This window comes from Lucilia cuprina, chromosome 3 (assembly GCF_022045245.1).
Source record: "Lucilia cuprina isolate Lc7/37 chromosome 3, ASM2204524v1, whole genome shotgun sequence".
NCBI lineage: Eukaryota > Metazoa > Arthropoda > Insecta > Diptera > Calliphoridae > Lucilia > Lucilia cuprina.
The window spans coordinates 47,437,983-47,461,710 of record NC_060951.1 but is presented as its reverse complement, the minus strand read 5'-3'; the positions used below and the strand labels follow the sequence as shown (position 1 = coordinate 47,461,710).

The 23,728-nt window shown below is 25.8% G+C and overlaps 1 protein-coding gene and 1 long non-coding RNA gene across 2 annotated transcripts in view; one reads left to right on the top strand and one right to left on the bottom strand.

Annotated features, from left to right (window-relative positions):
- Nucleotides 1-23,728, bottom strand: part of LOC124418810 — an 84,546-nt gene that overhangs the window by 27,637 nt on the left and 33,181 nt on the right. Inside the window, exon 3 of the long non-coding RNA XR_006940232.1 lies at nucleotides 11,462-11,482. This is a non-coding gene — a long non-coding RNA (uncharacterized LOC124418810). The remainder of the gene's footprint in view (nucleotides 1-11,461; nucleotides 11,483-23,728) is intronic.
- The window catches only part of LOC111686774 (chitin deacetylase 1), a 63,112-nt gene that overhangs the window by 26,452 nt on the left and 12,932 nt on the right, over nucleotides 1-23,728 (top strand). Inside the window, exons 4-5 of the mRNA XM_023449160.2 lie at nucleotides 6,242-6,369; nucleotides 14,625-14,767. Of these exons, the coding sequence (XP_023304928.2) occupies nucleotides 6,242-6,369; nucleotides 14,625-14,767 (271 nt within the window). The remainder of the gene's footprint in view (nucleotides 1-6,241; nucleotides 6,370-14,624; nucleotides 14,768-23,728) is intronic.

Here is a 23,728-nt window from a genome sequence, read left to right as displayed (position 1 = left end):
AATGTTTACGAAAAATTCGTTAAAACAAATTTTCCACAAAATTCTATTCTTTATAGAGAAATGAAAATTTTTTTCTGAAATTTTCCCTTTTTTTAAGAAAATTTTAAGAAAAATGCATTTTTTCTAGAAAATTTTATAAAAAGTCCACTTCTAATAGAAAATGTTCTCTCTTTATAGAAAATTTTTCCAATTTTTTTTTAAGTCTTTTAAAAATCCTGTTTAGAATTTTCATTAATTACATTTTCTAAGAAAATTTTCGACTAATTTTTCTTTTTGTAATTTAAAGAAAATGTTCGAAATTAAAGGTTATTTTAGCAAAAGTTTTTTAAGTAAAACATTTTCAAAAAATTCTCTTCATAAAAAAAAATATTCCATAGCAATTCTTTAAAAATGTGGATTCGATACTCTAAGAGTTTTAAATATCATAATATTACCTTGAATCTTTGAAGTTTATTTTAATTAAAATAATAATTTCCCAAAGCTAAGCCCTCCCTACTAAACGTGTATGGACATTCCAGAAGAATATTTAATATGTAATCATACAAACAAACACACATTTACATACCTAAATATTGTGTAAAGAAATATTTGAAGATTTATATTCCTTTTATCATATTATTTATAAAGACAAAAGCCATAAAAATTCATAGAATCCATATCATAGATTTAACAGATTTTGTTGTTTACCTATTCAATATACACAAAAGTTAAAGAGATTTTACATATAGAAACAAAAATGTCCAACCTTAAGCCAATTAATGTTTTGGTCAGTCTTTGTTTGGATTTTATTATAAATATGTATTTGTATACATTGATGAAAAATGTAATATTATTTTTAGCACTGTCAGATTAAAAATTTGTACTTAAACTTACTTAAGTAGATAAAAACATTAAAATATTTTATTTTATTAAATCTAATATTTTGAAAAGTTCTTAAACAATAAAAACAAAATTTTGTTGTAAAAGTTAATCACTAAGCTTTAGTTAAAGCTTGAGCTTTCTACATAACCTTAAAACATTGCTATAATGACTTCCCCCTCATATTACTAAAACGCCTATAAATATGCAAAACCTATTTAAAATTTCTTTAAAATTTTCCAATATCTTTCCTTTGTTTAAATTTCTATTGTAGTGTGTTAGCAAAAGTGTAACAATTTTATTGTAATTCTTACCTCAAACAAAACTGGATTGTCAATAAAATTAACATTAAGTGCATGTAGAAAATTACCAAACACATTGACATATAAAATATGTATACCACAGATTTTATGTACAAGTATTTTAAAAGGATTTTCAGATTTTTCTTAAATAAAAATAAATAACAAAATAAAAAGGGGAAAGTTTAGTAGATGTTGCTGCCAATGATGTTGATGGTTATCTCCCTTAACTGCGTCTCTAATTTTAACATCCAATATACAATATACTAAAATTTTTAACACTAAGACTAACAAATCAAAATACAATTGAAAATGTTTATTTTTCAAAACAATTCAATCAAAAAAAAAATAAAGAAATCACACGCCACCCCACACCTAACTGTAACAAGCCAAAATACCAATATACACATATAAGGAATATGTGTGTGTGCAAATATGTATGTTGTGTGTTCTAGGCAAATATACTATATATAATACTATATATAACCCTTTAATGGTTTCTGAAGTCAAAAGTGCCATATTTTATGTTTAAGTTAAAGGGCGAAAAACTCTAGCCTAACTAATACAAAAAGCTTTTCAAACTATAAAAAAGCTTTTTTTCAACTAAAAGTTTTTAATTATTGTATAAACAACAAGTTTTTTTGTTAAAAAAAATATGTTAAATTTTAGAATTTCCAAGCACAGTTTATGACTTCTAAAGCTTAAAAACTAGAATTTAAAAAAAACCCATTCCTAAAGCTTTTTTAAGAAGTGAAAAACATTTAGTCGAAACGTGTTTCAGCAGCTTATACGATAAAGAAGCTTTTTATAATAGTCACTGTTAACAAAAGGGTAAATTTAAACAAATAAAATTGTTGCATATATACAGAAAAATAAAAAGAATTGAAAATTGTGGTATATTCTATATACTATATAGATTTGTACATTTTCAATCAATTTGAGATTTTAAATAAATAACTTAAAATGAGAAACAACAATAAAACTAAATAAAACTATTATTTTTAAAATTTTAAAATTTCAAAAGAAAATTTATTTTTTATTGTAAATTTCCAAGAACAAGAAGAGAAATGAATCATTAATAGCCAAGAAATTTCAAAAACAACAATTAAATATTTATCGGTTCAGATATTTAAAAAAAATTTAACTCACAATATTTCCCTAAAGCATACAACTGAACTGCATAAATTTTACAAAATTCGCTCATAAATTCTTTAAAAATATATAATAGTATGTATGTACATTTCACATAAAACAATATCCTTGCACTCATAAATAATTTCACTTAAACGATAATGTGACATTTATGGGAATTTTTATTACATTACAAGTGAAATAAAATTAAATAAAATAAAATAAAAAAACGTATTTTATTGTCTTTCAATAAACAATGAATAAATTATAGTTAAAAAAATCATACATACACAACTGTACCTTGAAAAGGACACCAACAATTGCAAACTCAAAACAATACAAAAATAATAACGTAAATTAGTTTCATTAGCATAAATAATCATTTATCAGGAAAAAAATTTAATAAAAATACAATAAAAAGAAAACTATAGTAAGAATATGCTGCATAGAACAAAAAATATAATCCCATAAAAATAAAAAGGATATAAAAATCTATTTACACTTACTAACGTATACATATAAACACCAATACTATTGCATTTGACTTATAGTTTTACTCACTCATATATTGATACTTAAGCAATTTGATTTAATAGAAAAAAATTAGATATTTTCTCCAGAAGTATACATACAAATGTAATTTCATCAGTTTTCGATTATATATGTAGTATAGTGAAGAAGTTTAGAGCTGAAGACGTGTGTTAGCATACAGGTGCTATTCACGCATTACATCAAATGACTTTTTGATACTACAACAATAAATACAAACTGAAGAAACAGTATAACAGCAATTTTAGTTTATATATACATATACTTGTTTAAAAAACTTACACTTAGAAAATTATGATCGTTATATCACAAGGAATTAGATAGCTAAATAAGATATAATAGTCGAAAAATCAGTTGAAAATTTATGAAATAGTAACAGAATAGTAACAGAAATTGATTATCTAGAGGTGACTCTATATTTAAGCATAGGTGTATTAAAGACCGATCTTTTCGGTTTATTTCCTAATCTGAAACACAATTTTACATCTTAAATTTAATTTACAATAAAGGCCAAATATATGGACTAGGGATTTAGATTCAAAATAATTATACCCTACACCACTATAGTGGAGAGGGTATTATGCGTTTGTGCTGATGTTTGAACACCCAAAAATATTGGTTCTAGACCTTAAAGTATACCAATCAACTCAGAATCACTTTCTGAGTCGATTTAGCTATGCCTGTCCGTCCGTCTGTCTGTGTCCATGTAAACCTTGTGCGCACGCTACAGGTCGCAATTTTCAAGATAATTTGATGAAATTTGGCACATACTCTTTTGAAAATGTTTGAAATAGGTTTATTATTTCGCCCAGCCCCCATACAACCGTACCCCCGAATCGGACCTTTAGACTCATAATTACGTTAAATGTTCTCTTATATCAACAAAAATCTGCAAAACTTAGTTTTATAGAACGATAAATGACACTACTAATTTTTATAGTGATCGGGCCTCATTTGACCTCCATACAAACTCCCCTCGGAAATGTCTTGAAGGTCAAAATTCACTTATAATTTCTAATAATAAATCAATTAAAATTTACATAAATAATTTTGAAGTAGACATAACTTCCTCTACCAAAATTTATAAGGATAGGCCCATATTTAGCCTTACTCCCCTATGAGCCCTCCTGTAGAAAATCTCTTTTTTGTCAATTATACGTAAAAATGTTCCAAAGAACAAATTAAATGCTTTTTTAAAATTATCCACTTTTTTAAAATACTAACTGGTGTAGGGTATTATATAGTCGGCAATGCTCGACTATACATTCATACTTGTTTTTATTTTGTTAAGGTCTTCGGTTCGATTCCTGCCAGAGAGTATTTTGTAGGACAATTGCTAACATCGTGAAAACTCATAAGATTTTGACGGTGGTGGGCATGCTATTAATTTTCACATTTAATTTTTTTAAGTGTAATTTTTCCTCTAACAGTATAAATGATATTTATCTAAAATTGAAATACAATCAGTTGTTAATGTTTTTGGAAAAGTAAAAATTTCTACTAACACCATTAAACAAAGTGTCATGACACGGTATCGTTATACATATACTATGATAATAAAAATACATTTTTACAATATGGCGAAAAAGTGTAGATCTAAAAAATTAAAATTAGAAATATCACTTTTAAAATAAAATCGATTATTTTGTAAAACAAACAATTTTTATTTTTTTTTCGAGAATATTCCTGGAATTTGTAGGTTAATAGCTGATAAATATAGAATACTTTTAGGAGTATTTAAAAATATTATTCAAACCCTATGCATAAAAACAAAATGATATCTTCATCGTCTAATAGCATGCTACATTTCTGTGCGGTGTGAATGAAAAATTCCTGGAATATTCTCGAAAATTTTTGAAATTTTAAAATTATTCTATATCTTTTTAACACTGGCTGCATAATTTTATTCTATATTTTTTATATGATTTAGTATCGTTAATCTAGTCAAACCAATGTTTGTTAGCAAACAACTTCTTAGAAAGTTAGGTTTCAACTAAAGCCTTAAAATCATTGCTTTCTGATTTTAATGTACATTTAAATATACCAGACATATGCAGCTGTATGCTTTAAAATATATGAGTGTAAGTGTCCTAGTCTTAAGAAAATAGTACATATCAGACAAATTTGCATATATTATATAAACAAAATGTGTGTGCTAGTTTTTTGGTATTGTTATTTTGTTCATTTAACAGCAAATGACACTAAAATAAAATCAAAAGTAACAACAACAACAACAACATAGAAAAAAGCTATTACAATGTGAAAATGAAGTAGAGGAAGAAGAAGATGAAGAAAAGAAAAAAGCATTTGATTCAATTGATTGAAATTACTGAAGTATAAAATGCATTTTGATTTTCTTAAAATGTCAACATTTTCGAAAAAAGTATCGATAGACTTACATGCATACATGCACATTGATACAATATATACTAATAGAATTATACAGACAAATAACCCAGCAACCAAGTAAGAGTAAGAGATTCAACAAAATAATTATAAATTGTTTGAAAACTAAATTATTTTGTATTGGAGATTTTTTGATTTTATGTTTGCTGGATCAGTTGGATTTGAGTTCTTGAGTGTAAAGTCATGTAAATCCTTATAAAAGACAAAAACATTCGATTAGAAATGATACAACATTGTTTATGTTTTTTCTTGTATTGTCTTGGACCCTTTCGCAAATGCATGTGTATATGTGTTTAGTTGTAACAGGATATTGGTATGAGTATCCTGCTTAAGTAAGATACACAAATATATATGTATATAAATGCATACACTTTAAATAATGACTGTTGCTTTAATTCTTTAAATATGTTTTCTCTTTTTTTCTTTAATGTGTGTTCACATTAAACCAATATTTAGTTAAATACGTTTAATTACTCTTTGCGGAAAAAGCTTACAGATTTATGATAATTTTGGCAGAAGCATCAAAGCATAATCTTTGGAGTTACAAATATTATTTTTTAATAAATATTTAAATAAAATTATTTTATCGTTATTTCCCAAAATTGTTTACTAATGGGAATCTAAGTTGAGTTTTATGCGAGTGTTTGCAAACTTTTTTGTATTTGTGCACAAATTTGATTTGTTTGAGTTAAAAAAAAAAAACAAATAGTCTAATTGTAACAGTTAAACAATTATATCAGTATTATATTAAGTCTTTAAATAAATATTTCTGATCTCATTGCAGCAGATTTATTAATTTTCAAATATTTTAACTATTTCATTCATTATTTTGAAAAAAAACAACTTCCGTTAAAAAAAAAAAAAAAATCTTTTAACTAAAATTCCTCAGAAAAAAAATCTACCATACTGTCCCTTCCTTACTTCCTGTTCTACTTTTACCAATTGCAAAAATAGAATTTGTTCGTATTTATAAAAATTTATTTTTCTTTTTCTTCCAGCACCAGCTACAATAACCGAAGCACCTGCTGATAAAGCACAAAAGTGTAATACCGATGAATGTCAACTGCCATACTGTTACTGCTCAAAGGATGGTACACAAATTCCCGGTGGCTTAGAAGCTGATAAGGTAAGTTGTATAACAAACTAATACAAAGTGTGGTGGTATCCTCCCTTTATTTAAAAAAGAAAATAAATACAAATACGAGTAGTAAATTCTCAAGTCACAGAAAATTTAATGTATGGATAATGATGATACTAGCGCATTTATTCATTCCAAGATTTACTACAGTATGTTTGCAAATACGTTACAAATAGTTGGTATTTTATTTTTTTTTTGGGGGGGGGGGGTACAATATCTCTCAAACGTTAGAATGTTTAGAAATAGTGTCAACATGTTTGTATTGTATGGATGATAAAATTTAAAAGAATGCAAACATTATAAACTATTACTGACAACAATACCAAACAACAAATTTCGTTTAAAAACAACTTCTAAATTAGCCTTAATGTATGCAATTTTCTATATTTCTATATATTAACTCGGTTCATGGAATTTTCGGGAATATATTCAATATTTTGATTTTTAAATTATTTTTGTTTTATATCCGTTACATGCGTCAATTCTTTTAAAGTTATTTTATTTAACAATACCCATAATGTTAACTAAGTAAGTTCTAACAACTGGAACTAACTATTGTCGCCATATGTGTTTAATAGGATGGACCAAAATTACAATATATTTAAAACTATCAGTTCAGTATCAGTTTCCATAGGCTAAGTTCTTGGATCAACAGAAGAGTTTATGAGAAATTTCATTTCCAATATTTTTGATGTTACAAACATCAGCTCAAACGCATAATAATCTTCCCAGTGTAGTGATGTAGAAAACAAACATAAGCATGGTGAGGCAAGTGGCAAAAATATAGTCAAACTATCGACCAACAAGGAACGCCATTCTGAAGCACAGAAGAGGAAATCTAGCGAAAAAAGTTTTTATGCAGACAAATACGTCAAGTCATAGAAATCATAGTTCTCTATATTCGAGAAAGAATGTTGACAACTTGTGCAAAAGTATTTAGTCTTCTTATAAGTAGATGAAGGAGTGCCAAATTCGAAATCTTTATAAAGTTGTAAGAAATCTTCTGTCTGCACCTCCCTAATGAAAACAATTGCATATTTATTTTTTCTTCTATCTATTATCCAATTTTATCCATTTGTATTTTATTGATTCGCTTTATTTATTTGTTAGTTTTAAGCAACAATCTTTTCCAAAAAGGAAATATATTTATTTCGCTATGTTTTTATTCTGACTTCAAAATTTACACACACACAAACACACATTCTCATGCATAACAAACGAAAAGGGATATTTTATATTGAATAACTAAATGAATTGATTATACCCTACACTAAATATTATCGCAGGGAATAATAAAGGAGGTCTAGCATTTGTTTGCTCTATGACAAAAAAAACGATCGCTTGAGTCTTTTACAATTCGATTTTGACAAATTTTTTGTGTTATTGACCAAATGTTTTTGTAGAAGTAGTCATTCTGAATCGACCACCTATAACTTACCATATAAGGTTAACCGTAGCCAATCGTTTGTTTTTCAAGTGTCTATTTTCTCGTTTACAAATGACACTCTACACTGACAACTGTCTTTATCCTCGTATGTTTGTGATAATACTTAGTCCAATACTAAGTAATGTAGGGTTTAAAAAACTATTAACAACCAATAGTTGTAGCAAAAATAAACTAGTTTCTAAGATTTCATTTTAATACTAACAAATGTATTGTTTGCATCTTAAAGAACGAAGAATAAGAGAGTTTACATTTATATTTGTAACATTATGTTTGTATCACTTTACATCCTGTTAATACTTGTAGTGACAGTTTTTCCTTGTACTATTTCTTTTTGTTTTGTATATTGTATCTTTTAAGAACTACAAACTAAATACCATTAGGTTTTACGTTTTTTTTCTTTTGCTTAAGAATAAATTGAAAAATATGCTAAAAATATTTTTTGGCCATTATTCTTATGCTGTTTGAATAAATGCAGCATTTCTTTTGTTAAATTTAAACGGAAATGAACAAATATATATTTAGCAGTTGCAGAGGTATCCAACGAAGTTAGATATGTAAATAAATTCGGTAAAATGGAAATTAAACAAATTTAAATTCTACAAACAATTTAATAAGCAGAACTTACTCGGAGGGTTTTTCTACATCGAAATACATCCTAAATTTGTTTAATTTTAATAAATATTTTGCACATAAGAATAACAGGCATATTTTGGCCTTTACTGAGATTCGCTCTTAATTATTTTATTGCTAAAAATCTAAAATTTTATAAAAATTACCATTTTCCCCTATTTTTAGCTTTGCAGCCTAAAACTAGCAGCTATTTACATAGTTGCTGAAATATTTAATTTACTTGTTTCCAAAATATAATTTAAAAAACTAAAATTAAAAGTTAAATTTACAATTGACTGATTTTGTAATAATCTCTTAGCGCTAGAGGAAAAAAATAAATAAAAATCATTTCAGGCTCATATGTGTTTGTGTAGATGAGTTTGTTATACCCTACACCACTATAGTGGGGAGGGTATTATACGTTTGTGCTGATGTTTGTAACATACAAAAATATTGGTCCAATACCCACCTTAAAGTATACCGATCGATTCAGAATCATTTTTTGAGTCGATTAAGACATGTCCGTCCGTCCGTCCGTCTGTCCGGCTGGCTGGCTGTCCATGTAAACCTTGTGCGCAAGGTACAGGCCGCAATTTTCAAGATAATTTGATGAAATTTGGACCAAGCATGTTTTTTGGCACAAGGACGAAGCCTATTGAAAATGGTTGAAATCGGTCCATTATTTCACCTAGCCCCCATACAACCGTACCTCCCGATTTTTATGCTATAATTACGTCAAATATTCTGCTATCTCTCTAAAAATTGGCACAAATAAGTTTTATATAAGTATAAATGATACTTCAGATTTTCGTAAGGATCGGCCTATATTTGACCCTAGCCCCCATACACCCCCCCTTCAAAAAATGACTTAAACGTCTAAAATTGACTTGTAACCATTTGTATCGCAATGAAACTCAACAAAACTAACTGTTATTTAGAAATATATCCTTTTCCCAAATTTACCGAGGATCGGCCCATATTTGACCTATATAATGCCTCATTTAGAAATTTTAGTTTTTTATCAATAAATGGCTTAAATATTTTGGAATTATGGTAATATTCAACATAAAAGTTTCTTTACAAAAATAAAAATTTTATAAAAAGTAAAAATTTTAAAAATATACTCATGGTGTAGGGTATTATATGGTCGGCCATGCCCGACTATACTTTCCTACTTGTGTTGTAATAAATATTTATTTTGGTAAAATAAACATAAAAACACTGTAAAATAAAAGTTGCCACAAAAATTAATATTTAAATGGGAAAAGGGGGTTTTGAGCAATGAACTTTTAATGTAATTATTGGCTACAATATTCTATAATTTGCAAAAATAATTATCTGTTTATATCTAGAGCTAGTTAAAAAATTAAATTTTCTCTGAGAAAATATGAAAAAAGAAATGCTTTTTTATAAAATAATAAAAAAGCTTTTATTAAAATACTTAAAAAATGTTTTTAAATAAATGTTTATATCAGCTTTTTAAAGGAATTAAAAATTTAATAATAAAAATTCTAAATGAACGTTATTTTTTTTATTTTTTTTTTTTTTTTTTTTTTTTTGAAAAACGTAAAAAAGCTTTTAGTGATAATTTAAAAAACTCTTTCCGTTACAAATTCTACAATAATATAAAAACTAAATGACAACAAAGCTTCTTTTTCAACATCTTTTAAATTTAAAAAAAAAGTTAAAATTAACTTCAAGTAAAACTTTTAACTTAACCCACGTACATGCTTATTTAAAAACAAAAATACTATATTATATGTTCATTCACGCATCAAATTTACTTTTCGTTACTACAACCTACCCCTCCTTACAACCTTTTATAATACTTTACACAAATTAATGTTTTAAGCTGTTTTTCGGGAAATTATGGTTTTAAAATTATACTAATGACAGGCATTCAAAAATTTAGTACACACGTTGTGGTTTAAACTGCTGAAGGAGAAAATGTGCGGTAGAGAAAAATTTACAAATGTATGTATGTGTGTATGTATTTCCAATACAAAACTGTTGATTTTTCAGTCAGCAAAAAACGTTATTATATAAATACATAAACATACCTAGATACATATGTATATAGAATTTGTTGTTAAAAACAAAATGTACTTATTTTAGATATTTTACATATAAATTTATAAATATACAGTTTACATGGAAAATAACTCATATTTATTGCATGAAATATAATAATATTTTGCATTTAAATTAACCACAAATAAGTGGTTAATTTGGTATATAAATTTTTAGATATAAATATCAACATAAGTGGTGTAATTTTTGTAATAGAGTATAATATGGAATAGAAAAAATATTACAAAAAAGGATGTGTATAATATTGGTTTATAAATATTTAATGAACATAGTAGAAATTGAAGGCCAATTAGGAAAGCATTTGCCATATTCTTTTTTGAATTAACATACGCCCACTTAAAGTAATGTTAAAAGACAACTAAGCACTTGAGTGAACTGAGTTTTTTTCCTTCAACAAACTTTCTATAATTAAGGTTTGAGTTTATCAAAATATTTGTTTAAGATACATATATGTTTGTATATATTTATGTAATTGTCCTTAAGTGAATGTAACATAATTTTTTTTCTCTATATTGTGTATGTTTTGCAACAAGTTACGCTTCATTAATTTGCTTTACATTCATTTCGAAGAAATTGATTAATCAGTACTTACATCTGTATGTTGGAAACATTTGTATTTTGAGTTTATTCAATTATAATGATGTTATCAGATAGTGTATGAAACTATTATCAAATTTACAAATAACAATTACACAATTGTTAATTTTTGTACAATTACAATTATAAATTATGACATGTTCGACTGATTAATAAAATTAATTTCAAATGTTTTATGTTAAATAAAGAAAAAAAATCACTTTTAACTAACATGTCAATTGCATTTCAAAGTAAATTGTATGTTTTTCAGAAAAATAAAAATGTTTTGTAGTTAATATTTAATTAAAATAAAAAATATTTAAAATGTATAAATTAGGAAAATAAAAACAAACATACCTTTATGACTTAAAAATGTAGCTGAAAAGAATTAAAAAGAAAATTATATTATTAAGGATTGAATGAAAATACAGAATTTTTAACAACAGCTTTAATATGATAATAAACAAAAAAGCTTACTTAAGAAAGTGTTTTAAAGAGCTTTATGACAAAAGCTTTCAAAAATTTTTTTAAAGGAAGCTTTTAAAAGATGTTTCGAAAAGACTTTATTTTGCTAAACAAGTTTTTTTAAAATAGATTTTTAAGTTTTTAAGATTTTTATAGAAATCTATTATAGAAAAAGTTTTATAAAAAAAATTTTTGTTAAAAGTTTCGAAAGAACAAGAAAATGTAACACTTCCTTAAGTTATTTATTTATATTACAAAAGTCTCAGAAGTTTCCATATGTACGTTTTTCGCAGCCTGAAAATTATTTATACAGTAGGTTTTTTTTATTCTGTGAAATTAAAGAGCTTTTTGTTTGCTACGATATTGGTCTGATATTGGGGTTTATATACAGAAATTTATTTGAGAAATTAAAAAGCTTTAACTAAATTTATTTACTTTTCAATCAAAATATTATTTATATTTTTTTTACCCTTTTTCCTTTTATTATTCTTAATGGCAACAGTTATCAATAATGTTGCACTTTAAGGGTAAAAAAACAAACTTCCGAAAAAATTCATATAAAAATGACCCCAATATTGCAGATTACTCTCATTTTAATTTTCTGAATAAAACCACAAAACAAGCCAAATAAAATGTAAAAAAATGCAAAAGAGAAAAACAAAAGAATAATGCACTTTTACGGTAACAGGCTTAAATATACTTTCATAAGTATTAAATAGTTTTTTTTTATATATATTTCGAAGAAGTACAAAAAAGCAGAGAAAACCCATTCATATTATTCATATACTCGAGTTGTTACTATACGGCTCAATAACAACTGCCAACCAAAAAACATCAACAAATCCATGGAAAGTGTCATGTTATAAAAAAAGAAAACGAAGAATTTTTCATAGAAGTAGTAAAAGTAGAGTGAAAAAATTATTTGTTATAAAAAGGGAAAAAAATGTTAAAATCAAAATCATTCAACTGCACTTAAAGGTTATTATAACAAGGAGTTTTCAAGAAATGGGCAGCAGTGAAAAAAATATTGTTTACTATAAGCACAACTACATATATAAAAATTTATAAGAAAATTGAAGAGAAGTATGAAAGACAGAGAGAGAGAATATCGGGGTTAAAGTTAACGAATTTTAAAAACACTACATTTGGCAGAAATCACTACTTTTACCGTAATACGTTTCGTAACGTAAAACTATATATTATAGACATTTTGGAAAAAAATATACAAATTAGTTTTCTTTAGAAAACATGTTTCTATATAAAACTTTGGTACAACATGGAAACTATTATAAATATAAATTTAACTAAAATATATCTTAAAAAACTGATATTGTATTAGAGAAAATTTTTAATATTTTCTTTAGAATAAACTGTTATAAAAATAACCTTTTATTAATTACAAATGTAAAAATTACAAATGTAAAAAGAAAATAAAACTGTTATACAGAAAATTTTCTGTGTAACAGTTTTTTCCTATAGACGATTTTAACAAGATTTTAATAAAAAAAAATCTAAATAAAAAGCTTTTTCTTTAATAGTTCTTTCATAAAAATATATGTTTAGAAATTTGTATTTTTTAGAGCATTTATTTAAAAATTCTCCTATATAAATTTTCACAATATAAAAGTCTTAATCATACACTGTAGAGTACTAAAAAGCACCGCAGATTATAAAACAAACCCATTTTGAACCGCTAAATAGACTTCGTTTACTTTAAGCACAACAAAAAAATCGCTTTAAACGAAAAAAGTATTGCAAAACAGAGCAAAACTGCGATTGAAAGCAGAACACTTACAATAAGAGTAGGTTGTTTTTTTATTATACCCTTCACCTTCACGAGAGGATTATATGTAAGTTGTCATATCGTTTGTAAGTTTTGCTTAGACGCAAATTAATAAACAAACAACAATAGGCATAATCATAAAGTAAATTTTGTTCTTGTATCTGCTCAGTGTGCCAGGCCGGAAACGAACCCACCACTTCCGGTCATGTTCCCAAAGTATATGAAAATCTGCATACATTTTGTAAGAACTTTTAAGTACTTCTTCGGTCTCTAAAAGGTACTTTTTGAAATTTTTATAATATTGAACCTCAAAACATAAAATTAAGCATGAAGAGCCCGGTATAAATTAGGACCTATTAAAAGAGAGTTCTTAATATATATATTTTTTTGTAATTTCTTTCTTCAGAATTTACTTTTTATAATATTAAATCGGGAAACATAAGATCATGCATTCAAATCTGGTGAAGGGTATTTAACATTCGGATCAAACGAATATAAAACTCTTAGTTGTTTTATTTGAGTTTTTCTTGCATAGTTTATAGTTCACCAAAATGATGATGGTGATGAAATGTTATTGAGCATCCATTGACAGGATCTGTGTTATTTACGTTTCGTTTTTTTCTGTATTTTATTCTTTACTGACACTATTTAACGTAAATATATATACGGCCCAGTTAAAGGTTCTTTCTTCAAACTTACATATAGTTCTGTTACTTTTTTATTTTCTTTTATTTTTTTTTAATAATAGAAATGCAAATATTATTTTTTTCACTTATTCAAATTGTATGCCTGGCTTATTTTTTTCTTTCTTTCTTTTTCTACTTTCATTTTGAAATGCATTTTCAAATAAAATTTATAAAAATAGATTTATCTATTTGTTTTCAAGGGGTTATTCGTCGATAAGACTTTTTTTATTCATCATTTTTATATTGATTCAATGACACTTTCGTAATGGATCATTTAAGTAATGAAAGCAAATATTATTACTAAGATTATTGTTATTTTATTTTCTTAGTTTAGTTAATGGATAAAATGGAAATAATAGAAAAGAGATTGAAGTAGAAAAGTTTGAAATGGAATTAATAAACCATTGTGTTGGTTTATCAATTGTATCAATAAATAAAATTAGAATAAAAATATTTCAAGCAAATACATTTAACATTTTTTATATTAGAAAATTATACTTATAAGTATAATTAACAAAATCTATCTATTATCCACTTGAAATTCCTTACTAATTTGCTTGTTTTGTTATTTATCTGTTTATTGTAGGTTCCCCAAATTATTATGTTGACATTTGATGGTGCTGTCAATTTGAATAATTATGATCATTATAATAAAATCTTCAATGGTAAACGTAAAAATCCCAATGGTTGTAATATACGCGGTACATTCTTTATGTCACATGAATACAGGTAAGTCAAGAAAATTACTTAAAAAAATGTTATTAAAAGAGAAGATATGCAATTTTGTCTTGAGATTGCTTGTTGTATAAAATTTAGTTATTTTTTTTTTTAAATATTCTTCATTTTGCTTAGTTCAAGTTATTTATATTTGCTTGTTATGTTTTCAACATTAAAAAAATAAGAAAAGTTTAATAAAATTGTATAAATTAGGCCACAATATGTTTGGAGTTAAAAATATAAATAAATATCACTCATACGACATGTATGCGTTTCAATAATAAATCATAGTAAATCACTCATACGTCTTGTATATAATTTACACTGAACTACAAGGTAAAGAAAATTATATCTGTATTTGTACTATAACTTGAAATATAATGAAAGCTGGACCAAAGTTAAGACACAGACACAACTATTCTTTAGTATACCGATCAGATTGGTCTGTAGTCAGGACTATAATTTAGTTACGATATGCAGACTATAATTTTGTTTATAATATCGACTATAGTTTACCATAAAGTTTAAACAATAGTTTAGGATATAGCACTATAGACTACAGTTTAGTCTATAATATCGACTGCAGCTTTTGCTATAGTATATACTATAGTTTAGTATATAGTATGGACTTTGATCAGTTAACAGTCTAGTCTACAGTCTTCACAATAGTTTACTCTGTTGTCTCTAGTCTGGGCTAAAGTTTAGTCTATAGTCTGTACTTCAGATTTGTCTGTATTGCATACTATCTAAACTTTTAGTCGCTGTTTGTGGCTATAGAACAATTCATTGATTGTTCTCTATTAGAGTCCATAATCAGGAAATTAGCTTAGTCTTTAAACAGAACTGCAAGTAAATAAGTGAAATATGTATTTGTGATTTATTTTTCTTCAGAGCACAGTGTTGTTCTTATTAAGTTTACTACTATAAAAACTTAATTTCAAAGCATACAAACCCACACCAAACTAAATATTTTTGCAAAAATTTTGCAAGTGCTTTTAAATTCCTGAAAAAAAATTGCCAGCAATTGTTTAAAATTTATAACTGCTATAAATAATATCTGCTAACTTTTAGTGATAACACTCATTGTAGAATAAAAAAAAAAACAAGAAAAATAAAATGAAGCAAATATTTATGTCTTTATATAAGATTTCTTTGTGCCACAAACACAACATTTTTAAACGATTCTTTTGTCAGGCAACAAAAAAAAATATCAAAACTGTTTGAAAGTCTTTTTTAAAACAAAGGAGAGGGAGAAAAAGATATGATTAAATACATTTTTAAGTGCAAAATATTTATGAAAAATTCTTTTATTTGTATATCATGGGTTTGTAGTTAATATTTCTTTATAGTTTATTTTTTTTGTAACTTTAAATGTATGATTTAATGGCATTTTGTAATGTTTTTTTTTTTTTGTACTTTGTTTGTTTTTCCGATTTACTGCACTATGACTTTTTTGTTTATAGTAAAATTTTTAATATAGTGGTGAAAGGGAAATAACCCTCATTGAAAAATATAAAAACAATGTATGCTGGTCCATTAGTATATGGGCTAGAAAGACAAAAAGACGGACATGGCTTAGTCGACTCCGCTATCTTTAAGGATCCAGAATATATGGACTAGAAAGTGTTCATTTACCATCTGAAACTCTGCTCTTTTTATTACATCTTGTAAATCATATGCTTTTTCTTTATTCAATTACGGTTTACTTCCCTTTTATGTTCGGAAAAAAGACAGAACCATTGAGTGCATTTAAGAAAAATGACTTTGTATTGTAGATTTGTTATGAAATATTTGCAAGTATAACAAATTGCCTTCATATTTTTGTATTTATTTAATAAATAATAACAGAATATAGAAGATATTAAAAAATATTGTAAATTATTAAAATATGCACTAGAAAAGAAAAATTTGCAATTAAGATTTTTTATAGCAGCAAAACAGTTATTAATTGTATTAAAATTGTACTAACTAAGAAAACTATTTACTGCTGACTCTGACGAATATTCGCGAATAAGTTTTACTATAACTTTTCTGACGTATTATAACCAATAATGTTGAAAGTAAATAATTTAGAAAAATGAAGAAAGGAATTTGTTTGTGACAAGTAATTGTAAAAATTTACTCATTCATTTTTCTTTTTGATTTTATTTAAATTTTTGATTTGTTATAAAATTAATTTTTAATTATTTCTTTAGAAAATTTTCAAATATATTCTTTTGTTTCGATTGATGAGTCATTTAGTTTTTTTATTAACTACAATTGTTTTATTATTTGTAGTTACAACCGCATAAAATTAGTTTTCTTACAAGGAAAACTTTGTTTTGAAAACGAAATTACAAAAAATACAGTGATGCAAACGAAAACATTTTTTTACATTTTTGAAAAAAAAACTAATTTAATCATCAATTTAATCAATTTAAAATTGATATTTTGGAACCATTTGGGACCTTCAAATTTTCCAAATAAATTAAATAGTGTCTAAAATATAGATCTTTTATTAGCGGAATAAAAAAATTTTAATAATCTTCAAATGATATTAAACTACCTGGAAAACGCTTTGATTTTAAAACACAAATAACAATCTTTAAATTTAAGGATTCTCAGTATAATATTTCTTAAAGCTAAAGTACTATGAAACACTTCCTTATCACAAGTGTTTTGTAGTAAAGAGCCAAAAAAAAATATGTTAAACTTAACTAAAGCTGTAAGAAATAAAAAAACTGCGTGTAAAGTTCAAAAAACAAAAACTCAAAACTTTTCTAATATTAATTCTGTGTAAAGTTCTTGCTGTTGCTATTATTGTTGTTGGTTGTAAAGGTGGTTGGAGGTGGTTTTTGTTTAAAAACAAAACATAAACCAAATTAACAACATTTCATTTTTTGGAATAAAAATAAAAAAAAACTCAAATTTAATTCTATTGTTGTTAACAACAAAAAAAACATATTACAAACATTTCTACAGAAATAAAAATATACAAGCTTAAAAATAATACCACTATATAGAAATTAGTATATTCTCTCTTCCACATCCAGATACTAAACAGATAATTTAAATGAAAAAAAGCAAATAGAACGCAGAAAACTGAAATCCAATCATAAAACAAAAGCGAAGCATTTATGTGTAAAATTCTGTGAAAACCTTGTAAAATACAGGAATATGGCTCCTACACAATAGAGAGAGGAATATTTATTTAAAAACATTTGAATAGAAAAAGATTTTGTAATTTGATTATAAAACTGATCACAATACATAAAGAATATTTGGTGGTGGTTGGGTACGTTAGTTGGTAGTAGTGTTAAACAAAAATTTATTCACACACATACACACACACGTATAAATAAGCTTATAAAGTATTGTTATCGCGTTCGTAACATCTAAATGTAAAATTAACTATAGAAATAAATTCAAACTCTTGCATACTTTGTGGAGTGTTCTTGTGAAAGCAAAATATGTGTGTGTGATAGGAGTATGCATGTAAATCGATAAGTTTAATTAAAATTGAATTATAAACCAGAGTAATAAACAAAATACGGAAATATATGAAAATTATATTTGAATGGTATTACATTTGTAAAAAAACTAATATAAATTTGTTAAACAATTTTTGTAAGTTGATTAATATGAGAAATTAAAAAAATTACTTTGTTGCAATTCAATGAAAACTTTAGTCCAGAATAAAGGCAATTCAGACCATGTCATAGCCTAGACTATACTAAAATAAGAGTATATACTAGACTATATATAAGACTAGGCTATAAACCAGAATAAATACTAGATTATTGGCTATAGACTAGATAATATACTAGATGATAGACTAGACTATAAGCTAGACTATAAAATTGGCTATAGACTAGACTTAAGACTAAAATACAGACAAGACTATAAACTATACAATAGACTATACTATAGACTAGACAATAGAATATACTATAGACTAGACTATACTATAGACTAGACTATACTATAGACAATAGACTATACTATAGACTAGACAATAGACTATACTATAGACTAGACAATATAATTGACTATAGACTACACTATCTATAGTCGAGACTATATAATAGACATTAGACTAGACTATGTACTACACTATAGACTAGGCTCTAGGCTTATATATAGACTAGACTATAGACTAAATTATATACTAGACTATACACCTGACCATACTAGACTATAGACCTGACTATAGACTATGCACTAAAAACTAATCGATATCATTTAATTACAAAAACTTTTATCTTTTTAAAATATAAAAATTTTGAGTTAAATTCCTTAATCCTTCGAAAAAAAACTTTCTTTCCTTAACTTAATTTCTTTTCCAAACCTAATTTATTTGTATACTTAATTTAGTTGACAAACTTTAAAAAACAATTTTTGTCTCACCTAATAAACATCAGATACCAACAGTATCTCACTTTAAGAGATCATACACACATTACAAATACTTTGTCACACACAATCTCACCTAATGGCCACTTAAATAATGCAGTCCCTCAACATGAAATCAGTGCGGTATAGCATGTCACAAAAGGAATGAAAAAATCTAATAATTTACTTTAAAAAATCTAATTAGAGTTTCATTTCTATCTATTTCAACCATTATATGTGAAGCATAAGGATAAATACTAATGCAAGACACACTTACCACAAACAAAAATCATTAGGAATTTATATTTTTTTTCTCTTATTTTGAAACAAGTTAAAAAGTTTAAAAATAAAGTTTTGCATGATGATGAGAAAACCACAAATACACATGCTTTAAGAGTATACATGAACGCTTTGATATGCACACACACATACACACCAACATGAATTTCCTTAGTGGCCGGAAATTTGTTAACAACTGCAACATCAACCTGATAACCAACATGTTAAATGAAATCAAAATATTAGTAGAAAGAAAAAAACAAAACACAATTAAATTTGTTTTTAGTTTTTATGTTTGTTTTTTTTTTCTACATTTTGCAAAAAAAAAAATTTGGTGAATAATTTAAAATGGCAAAACACGTCACAATATGTTCACCAATTCTAACATCAATAGCAACAAAAACAGAAGCTACAACAATTTACGAATTATGTTAAATTAATAACAACATTAAACGAGTGGTACAATGCAGTAGATGGAGTAAAAGTAATAGACTAATACAAAAAAAATAGAAAAGTTTTAGATATCAAGCTAAAATCTAAGGGAATTGTTTTAATAGTTTTAAATTTGATATAAGAACAGGGTACTATGTGGACTTGTTGTTTATCAAAATTCAATGCAATGGGTTTATCCTTACAGAAGATTCCTATATATCCTTTTTAAGTATAATATAAAAATGAGTGGTTTTAAGGCAACAAACTCTTAACATTGATTTTGAAAAAGGTTGATTTTATTTTGGATCAGTCTATTTATTGTATATGAGTTCATGTTGTTGTGGTCAAACATCATTATGAGATGAATATTCGTTTTCATGCGTTTTTTTTCTGATAAACTTTAGGTAACTGTAAAAATTATAGAAAGTGATGGAGAAAGAGATAAGAAGGAGGTAGTAAGTCTTACCAAAAACAACAGCTGTTCTGGAGTAGCTTTACTTTTAGCACAGCTACATAGAGTAGGAGAGGTCATTACAAAAGTTTAAAATGTTTTTAGATTTTGTTAAATATTTTCCGGTACAAATAAATGGTATTTTTTAAGCTATTCATATGTTTAACCATTTAAACAACACATGTGTCTTAAAGACCCCATATAAAGAAACAAACGGAGCAACAGCAAGCAACTAATACCTTCTATTTCATTTAAACTGTATCATTCATTCATGGGTTAAGAAAACCACCCCAGATTTTCATATTTACATATCTACTTAGTTATGTATTTATACGTAAAACATTTCGCCCCCCCAAAAAAAAGAAACATTTTTTCTAACCCAAAAATCTACAGCTACGCATACATCCGTTTAGAATACGTTTTCTACATGTTTTTTATTTTTCTACATTTAAATCTCTGCCAATGAAAACAACTAAGGAAATATAAAGTTAAACAATTTGTTATAGAAAAAATATACAAAATAAAGTAGAAAAATGTAAAATCAACCTTTCAGAAAAATCATCATTATCATCACTCCCTTGTCAAATTGCTGAAAAATTATTTTATTTTTTTCTCCGACAACTTTAATACCGGAAGTGTGAAAATGATTTGAAAATTTTTAAATATTTTTTTCTCGTACAAAAAGGAAGGATTAACATAATAAAAACCTTTTTGTTGGAAATGTTATTTTTGGGAGATGGAATGGTAAAAAGGTTTTTAAGCCTAATTAAAGAAAATACAAAAAAAAACTAAGTTTTAATAACAAAAGTTTTGCTGTTATTTGCACTTTTTAATTTTGGCGTAATAAAACAAGTTAATGCGCAAATAGTATGTTGTACTAAATTGTTAATTGTAAAACTATTTGATTGCTCGAAATTCTTATAAAGGACTGCATAAGTTAATACTAGTAAAATACTTACGCTCAGTGAAAAATTTTAGAAATTAGTTTTGAAAAATGTATAAATATTTTCCAAACAGAGTCTTTTTTTAAAAATAAAACTCCTTTATAGAAAAATTTTTGTAAAAGCTTTAGGTAAAAAGAGAAGTTTTTGTTGTATAGGTATTTTATATTTCAAAAGAACTTTTCATTGGAAAAACTTTTTCTAAAGAAAATTAAAAAGCTGCTGTAAAAAACTATTTAACAAATGTTTTTTGTTATAATACAAATACTTATCTCTCAGTTTAATAGTTGTCCTTTAGAAATAAAATAGAAAAGTTTAAATCTTAATTGAAGTTTACTACGATTTTCTTTGAGTTATTTACAACAAGAAAAAACTCTTTTTCTAAAAGAAAATTAAAACCAAAAAGACTTGTCTAATGTTTTTTTTTTTTAATATTTGGTATAATACAAATATTTTTCTCTGAGTGTAATAGTTGTCCTTTAAAAACAACATAGAAAAGTTATAAATCTAAGTTGAAGTTTAATTCGATTTTCTTTGAGTTATTTACAACATTGCGCATTTATCCAAACAGACAGCAATTTAAACTAACAACTTTTCTAATGAAAACACGGATAATTTATATTAAGAAAGGTGGACAAAAATGAGAAATATAAGTCAAACTTAAAGCTTAACTTAACAGTAAAGACGTTTGAAAAACATTTTTGTATAAAATTTGTAGAAGCAGGTATTTTCTACTGGTTCATATTTGGGGATAAATTCTTGTCTAAACATTAAATTCATTTCAAAGTGGTCTTAGGGAGAGGACATAAGGTCCTTTGAAGAATAATATCTAAACTGTTTTAGTTATTATTCAGATATTATTTTTCATTTAATCCTATTAGTCCTGTTTAAGCTAAAATAACACAAACACCATAAAGCACATTTACAATCTTAAAACAAAATAGTTTTCAAAATATTTTAAATTTCAAATCCTTCTGATAACATGTTTCTCTCACTTACAACATTGTTCAGGATTAAAAGGTTTCAAAATGTCATTAAGACTACAACTATTCCTGCTGCTACTGTTGCTTTTAGTGATTGCTGTTAAGACTCTCGTAAAAATAAGTATTGAATGAAAACTTGTTGTTTTTATTGCTGGCAGCCAAAAGCCACATAATGCTCATATTGAAAGCCGTACAACAATGTTGTAAAACCAACAAAGTAGTGTTAACAAAACTTTTCAAAGCAAATTAAGTTCGGGTTTGGTAGCAAGTGCAACTAGCAACTGCAGTTGTAGAAAATGAAAATTCACATAAACACACCAAAAAAAATACACATTTCAATTAATGTAAAACAGCTTGTTTTGAAGGGTTTTGGCAGTGGTTAAGAAAAAGAGATTAAGAAAAGGTGGCTATAAAAGAAATGCAACAAACTGAAAATGGTTAATGTTTATAGGTAGAAAGAAATTTAAACAAAGTTTATATTTTAGCAGTTGACTCTAATGTGGTTCAAAAGTTTATTTAAACATTATTTTACAAAGAGCGAGACAAGAACTTAACGCCATCTACCTTATTCTCTTTACAAAAATTCAAGTATTAATTAAAAATTAATACTTTCATCAACCAAATTATTTACAATTGTCAGACAAAAAACCAAAATTCAAATTTAACTCCAACGTTGTATGACCAAGGTTAATTGTTTAAAATATGTCTCTAAGTAATGTAATGTGTGCACAGTTTAATCCTTTTTATCAGAGATGATTTATTTAAAGTTCTACTCATGTCTTAGTTCTACATCTAATAGATATGCACATTTACTAGTCCTTAACTAAAAAGGACTAAAAAGAAGGACAGAATAGTTTAATATCGAAAATAGTTTTAACAGACATTTAGGAACAAAATCCTTTTAACTTTAAAATGACTTCTTTTACGTAACAAGATCAGAAAAACCGAGATAATTTTGAAGCTCAGAAATAATTAGAGTAATGGAGTAATATTGTTCTTTTTAATTCAATGTCAGTAACTTACCCATAAGAGTCTCAGAATTAAAAATTCACGACTTTTCACACACTTATACGAAACTGACATAAAGATTGTGATTTGATAGAATTTCTCTAAATGGGGTTAAAAATATTATTGCAAAAGTTTTTTTTAAAGGGGGTTAAAAGCCTCTGGGCACATACGCCAAGCTTAACAGTTTAATTTGTACGAAATTTTCAAAATATCCTTTTCATCAAAAATATTTTCTTACGGAATGAAATCATAACATTTCAAAAAAAAACAAATTTCCTACAAGAGGGGCTAAAAACCACTTGACCAAATAGAAATGTATACAATTGGTCTAATTGCTAAACTTTATAAAGTTATAAAAAGGCTCTGAAATGATTGTTTATTTACGTCTCTTCTTTGGCAAAAAAATTTAGATTTCTTAAAAAAATACATAATTCATTCTGTAGACAAAACAACTAGTTTTGTCTACAAGTTTTTCATACAAAAGTCATAAAAATTTTAAGTCTAAAGA